This window comes from Oryx dammah, unplaced genomic scaffold (genome assembly GCF_014754425.2).
Source record: "Oryx dammah isolate SB20612 unplaced genomic scaffold, SCBI_Odam_1.1 HiC_scaffold_23, whole genome shotgun sequence".
In the NCBI taxonomy this organism is placed as follows: Eukaryota; Metazoa; Chordata; class Mammalia; order Artiodactyla; family Bovidae; genus Oryx; species Oryx dammah.
In genome coordinates this window covers 71,392,516-71,399,400 of record NW_024070207.1, presented here as the reverse complement: position 1 = coordinate 71,399,400, position 6,885 = coordinate 71,392,516, and the positions used below count along the sequence as shown (strand labels likewise).

General features: G+C 42.1%; 1 protein-coding gene across 1 annotated transcript in view; it reads right to left on the bottom strand.

Moving 5' to 3' along the window:
• ERCC6L (ERCC excision repair 6 like, spindle assembly checkpoint helicase) overlaps positions 1-6,692 on the bottom strand; it is a 29,977-nt gene extending 23,285 nt beyond the window's left edge. The window contains exon 1 of the mRNA XM_040265697.1: positions 6,569-6,692. Coding sequence (XP_040121631.1) covers positions 6,569-6,636 — 68 coding nt within the window. The 5' untranslated portion in view covers positions 6,637-6,692. The remainder of the gene's footprint in view (positions 1-6,568) is intronic.
• Positions 6,693-6,885: the final 193 nt, after the last annotated feature.

Below are 6,885 nucleotides of genomic sequence, written 5' to 3'. Positions count from 1 at the left end.
GGGAAAATGAGAAATTAGTAAAAAAAAAAAAAAAAAAAAAAAAGGTATTAAACTAAGATTTAAAAATTAAAAATTTATTTTAAAAAAATAGAAAAAAAGTTAAAAAAAAAAAAAAAGAGTCCAGAGTTGCCAAGATTTTCTGATGGTTGAAAGACAGTTGGAAATTCTGATTTTTATGTGAATTCTCCTGATTTTTAAATAGTAACTAATGCATACATGTTTAAAACACTGGGTCGGACAAATAAAATTTATCTGTGAATGTGGCTCATGGACTTCCAGTTCATGACTCCTGGTTTATCTTAGAAAGAAAAAGTACCATCAACTTTGGCTGTATCCCTTCTTCAAATGCTTTCCTCCACCCCTACCCCAAAATGGTAAGCCTAGGGCTCTGAGGATAAGACCCTACACAAGCTTTTCACATTGTCCATATATGTACTCTGTTTCCCTCTATTACTTAAAACAGTGTAAAGCTTTCTGTAGTATTTATCTGTGTCACTGGCTTGGGAATCTAGACAAGAACTATCTGGACCAAACCAAATGGACCAAAAGAGATCCAAGGTTCTTAGTGTTCTTTCAGGTCCTCTGAACCCTGTCAGAAAGAGAATATAAGGAGGCAAGAAGAGCAAGGCCTGTTTCAAAGGCAGACAGGGATCTGCCACCCTCTTTGTAACTTAAGACCTGACAATTTTGGTTGAACTGGACAAATACCTTCCACCAGAAAAAACAGGAAGATAGCATCTCTTACATGTTGACAATATGCCATCAGAAAGCAGCTGAATCTGCTAATTACTCCAGAAAAAGCAGCTAATTCATAATTATGCCAAAACCAAAATTCTCTCTTTTTTTGACACAGAAGATATGCTTTGGCATTCAGATAGATTATACCAACTAACGCTCTTCAGCAGGAAAAAGTTTCATTATTCAGGGGAGCATTTGGTGGTTAACATCCTGACTGGCCCTTTGGGATAAAGTCTAACTAAAAACGAAAAATTCTCCAGGAACAATATTAAGTTCTTTTATGGTAGAAAAGAACTTTGGTACCTCCAGCCCTCGATCTTTCAGCCCAAGGTTATCTGGTTAACTACGACACTGGAGCGCAAAACTCTGGGGCTTCAAGCAAGCAATTAACCCAGAATCTGAACAAATCTAGGGTTGTTTTGGAAAAAGTCCTAAACCCTCAAGTGTGCCTTCAGTTAACCTTCAGGCCACCTCAGTGTGCAAACATGTAAGACTTTCCATTAAGACAAGAATATAAATCTAAAAACAAACTAAGACCTAGGTAGTAGTTCAATGATAATTCATTACATTGAATATTTACATTTTCTTATATATGTCTTATATTTCAGAACAAAAATGTTAAAAACTATTATCTTGCCCACCTTAGTGGCCAAAGGATAAGATCACCAGAAGAGGGTGGATGTGAAAGCTTGCTGAACAGATCAAAAAAAAAAAAAAACCACCAACCCCCAAACAAAACACTATAGCAACCATAATCCCCTCAGTTCAGTTCAGTGGCTCAGTCGTGTCTGACTCTTTGCGACCCCATGAATCGCAGCACACCAGGCCTCCCTGCCCATCACCAACTCCCGGAGTTCACTCAGACTCACGTCCATCGACTCAGTGATGCCATCCAGCCATCTCATCCTCTGTTGTCCCCTTCTCCTCCTGCCCCCAATCCCTCCCAGCATCAAAGTCTTTTCCAATGAGTCAACTCTTCGCATGAGGTGGCCAAAGTACTGGAGCTTCAGCTTTAGCATCATTCCTTCCAAAGAAATCCCAGGGCTGATCTCCTTCAGAATGGACTGGTTGGATCTCCTTGCACTCCAAGGGACTCTCAAGAGTCTTCTCCAACACCACAGTTCAAAAGCATCAATTCTTCGGTGCTCAGCCTTCTTCACAGTCCAACTCTCACATCCACATCCATACATGACCACAGGAAAAACCATAGCCTTGACCAGACCCCTACACCTAGTAAATACCTGAAGTATGGGTACTTTAGCTATTCTTGCCTGGGAAATACTATGGACAGAGGAGGCTGGCAGGCTACAGTCTGAGAGGGTACAGGCAGGAAGGCCAGGGGTCTCCAAATGGAGGAAATAGCCTGCAAGTGTCAGACATTTTTATCTCCCTTAAGCGGCAGGAGGAAACAAACTAGCGATATTTTTTCCTTCTCTATACAAATTTAAAAGGAGGTTTCTCTTAAAATTCTGTGTTGCCATGACACCTGGTTTCACCAGAAGTTAACCAATGCCTTTTTCTTATGGAAATGTTTATCTTAAGCCATGCTAATGTACTATGCATTTACCCCAAACTCTGTCTTCAAGTCGGTTCCGCCTTTTTGGGCTCAGAACCTACTTGATAAACCAGTATGTTATACTCCGATATTGTTCCTCTGGGGGCTTCCCTGGTGGCTCAGATGGTAAAGCGTCTGCCCGCAATGCGGGAGACCTGGGTTCGATTCCTGGGTCGGGAAGATCCCCTGGAGAAGGAAATGGCAACCCACTCCAGCACTCTTGCCTGGAAAATCCCATGGACGGAGGAGCCTGATAGGCTACAGTCTATGGAGTCACAAAGAGTCGGACACACTGAATGACCTCTCTAATCTATGTAAATGACACTATTTGTATGGTGTTCTGCCCTTCTTCAAGATTCAAGTTAATCCTTTTATGGCCCAAGATAAACCATTTGGAGCCAAAATTATCCCAAAATACATCTTATGGGTGAGGGGCCTGGTGCCATTCTAAGTTTTGAGACATTCCTTTCTTTCATTAACAGACTGCTGGTGACTATATAACATCCAGCTAAAGACTAGCAGGGGGGTACTCTTTCTGCCCCCGTCCGATGCCTATGTCAGAAGCTTTCTCTATCTCCTTTATACTTTAATAAAACTTAGTTACACAAAAGCTCTGAGCAATCAAGCCTTGTCTCTGGCCCTGGATTAAATTCTTCTCCTCCAGGGGCCAAGAATCCCGGCGTTGTAATTCAACAACAACCTTTCAAGTCCATGGGTTCACAAGAGTCAGACACAGCTTGGTGACTAAATGACAACAAAAAATGGGTGCTTTATGTTGTTACAGGAAAGAAGAGTCTAGACTCTTCAGTTCTATTCCATTGATCTCTATGTTTATACTTATATATGTATCCTGACTACCACAGCTTTGTAGTTACTTTTGAAATCAGGTACAGTGAGTCCTCCAATTTTGTTATTTTTCAAGATCTGTCCTCTGCTTTTGACAAGTTTGATATGTCTATTATCAAGTAGAGATACAGAGTAAGTAGCTGGATACAGGAGTCTAGCATTCAGAATAGGTCAGGACTAAAGACAAAAATGTGAAAATTCACAACATAAAGACAGGATTTAGGGACTTCCCTGGTGGTCCAGTGGTTGGGAGTCCGCCTTTCAATGCAGGGGACACAGGTTCAATCCCCAGTCTGGGAAGATCCCACATGCCACAGAGAAACTAAGCCCATGAGCCACACCTACTGAGCCCACATGCCACAACTACTGAAATGCCCATGCTGTAGAGTCCATGCTCCCCCAAGAGAAGAGAACAAGAGAAGCCACCACAATGAGTAGTCCATACAAGGTAATGAAGAGTAGCTCCCATCTGCCACAACTAGAGGAGGCCTGTATGTGACAATGAAGACCCACTGCACCCCAAAATAAGTTTTTTTAAAAGATGAAATTTAAAACCAAGAATGTGAATAGGATCACCAAAGAAAGGAATGTAATTTTAAAAAATGGCATTTCAACATTAACAGAAAGAATTCCAGCTAATTAATACAGAAAGAATGGTGAAATTAGAAAACCACCACTCGTAACACCTAATGAAATAATTGATTTAGGCATTGATAATAATTATATTATTGATAATAATGATTGTCAATGGGTGAAAGGCTGATGGGGAAGTGGGTATTCATAGGATGCTAAAGTATCCCTGACATATTATTTATTCATCACAAGGGGGCAAATGCAACTTTGCAAAGGAGTGATCTGCCTATGACTACCTGAACTCACTGATCAACCATAAAATTACTAAAAGTAGAAAAATCAGACAGTGTATACTTCCTGATATGTTGCAATATGAAGTACATGACCTTACCTATGAAGAATTCTTGACAAAAATACTGAACCTTAAATCTTTTTGTTTTGGCTCTAGAATAGTTTTTTTAATTTTTTATTGAGATATAATCAACAAACAGCATTGTATTAGTTTCAGGTGTACAACCTAATGACTTGATATTTATATGTACTGTGAAATGATCACCACAATAGGTCTAGTTACCATCTGTCACCATACATAATTATAGGTGTGTGTGTGTGTGTGTGTGTGTGTGTGTGTGTGGTTTTCCCTAGTGGCTCAGACAGGTAGAGAGTCTACGTGTGTGTGTGTGTGTGTGTGTGTGTGTGGTTTTCCCTAGTGGTTCAGACAGGTAGAGAGTCTACGTGTGTGTGTGTGTGTGTGTGTGTGTGTGGTTTTCCCTAGTGGCTCAGACAGGTAGAGAGTCTACCTGCATGCAGGGGACCTGGGTTCAATCCCTGGGTTGGGAAGATCCCCTGGAGAAGGGAATGGGAACCCACTCCAGTATTCTTGCCTGGAAAATCCCATGGACAGAGGAGCCTGGCGTACCCCAATCCATGAGGTCGCAAAGAGTCAGACATTCTTTGTAACCTCAAGTCAGGAGATTGAGGGGCCCTGGTGGCCAAATGGATCTAGCATTTTGTGGAGAACTGCTCTACTCTGTCAAGTACTACTGGTAGGCAAAGGAAGAGGAGGATTATGAACTGACCATTAGATTTAGCTATATGAAAGTCACTGGTGACCTTGACCAAAGCAATGGGAGTCGAATGAAACAGAAGCAATAGTAGAAATTAAATAGAAATTAAATAGCAGAAGAAAGTGGGTGACATAGAGAAAGAGAACAGATGGGTGACAGCAAGAGAGAGTGAACAGAGAGGACAAGCGAGTGGGTCACAAAGAGAGTGAGACAGTGAGTGACATGGCAGAGAGGGTGGATCATAGATAAATAGAGGTCAGATAACTGTCAGTCATCATTTATTGCGTCTCAGTTCCAAATTTACCCCTCAATACCTGCTCTATGATGACAGAATTCCTTTAAGCATCTCTCCTCTACAGCCAGCACAATGCTAAGCTTTCTCAGTAAAGGATGCCTGAGGCACACTGAAGGAGGACAGGGCTCTCCTGAAGTTGCCTACTGCTGCTGCACAGTGGATGAGCAGAGTGACACACGGCCACTCACCCAGAACACACAGTCCTTCATCGCCCTTGAAGTCTCTACCTGGCCTCGCAGTAACCTTCTTGCACCCCTCTCTCCATGGAAAGAAGCCACCTTAGTGGCTGCCTGTGCCCTGAGCCCTACCCCTTCTGTGCTCCTACACCACGGGTTTTGGAGTTTGGAATTAGCAGATGCAAGCTATTATATATAGAATGGATAAACAAGGTATATAGCACAGGGAACCATATTCAATATCCTGTGATAAACCATAATGAAAAAGAATATGAAAAAGTATACCTGAAACTATAATAACATGATGTTGTAAATCAACATGATGTTGTAAATCAACAATACTTGAATTAAAAAAAGTTTTTAAATCCTAAAAATATATATGTATAAATCTATCACTTTCCTGTATATCAGAAATTAACACATTGAAAATCAACTATACTTTAATAAAAAATAAATTAATAAAAAAGAATGGCTAAGATGGTAAATTTTATGTTTTATTTTATAACAATTTTTAAAAACATTTAAATGTTCATTCCCCCATCCTTAGCCATCTGGTGAAGGAACATTCCTTTGTCAACACCAAAGTCTCCTCTTGTGAGCCCTTCCCTCAGCCCACTGACCGTTGTAGTTGGCCATTCCCCACACATTTACCTATCTCTTTCCACCACTAGAGTATAAGCAATCTGGGGGCAGGGACAGTGTTTTACTCCTCTGTATCCCCTAGGCCTGGAGCTTGGTAGACTGGAAAGATCCAAGAAAAGCTTTTTTTGTGGGGGCGATGTTAAAATTAATGTATATGTTTGTATATTAACGCACAACATGCACAAAAATCGTTGGAAAAATAAAAAGGGAAAATATTTTTACTACATATAATGTGAATTTGTTACTATTTTTCAAAAAAATTTTTAACTATTTCCAAACAGAAAGGTGAGTGCTCAACCCTGACTGAAAACGATACACTAAATTATAAAAGGAAAATATTTAAATTTAGTAAGAACAATACCATAATGTATCACCACTTTTTATGTATTGAAAGAAAATGGATTTCAAAATAGTAATTTTGAAAGCTGAAGACCCGAGAAAGCATGGATCGATTGAAGTTCTGGCTTTTCAGTAGAGTTCATACGAGAGAGTTATTTGACCCGGCATCGGGGACTCCCCAGGATTTAGAAATCTGCAGATATTCCCACGCCCTCTTCGGAGGACAAGGGCGCGCGCCCTTGTCGGCACTTTGGGCCCCTGGGGGAGTCCAAGAGACCTTCATCCCCACTCCCGGCCAGGGCCGGTGAACCAGACTCGCCCACCGTCTCAGACATACCTCAGGTAACTGGCAGCCTGCTCTGGGCTTAAGGGCCCAGCTTCCGAAAAACCTCGGGACACCTCCATCACGCCTCAGAGGGTTTCCGGTATCTCGGCCGCGGATTGAATTTCCCTCGTTCCCGCCCTGCACATGCGCCATGCGAATGGAGGCGGGGCCGGGTCAACCGTCGACGTCCCGGCGACCAATCCGGTGTATCACGCTCTGGCGCCACCGCCTGGGCCCCGCCCATGAAGGTCGCGCGCCTGCGCATACGCTGGCTGGGTGGGTGTAGAGGCGGTCGCCTGCGTAGAGGCGGTCGCCTGCGTAGAGGCGGT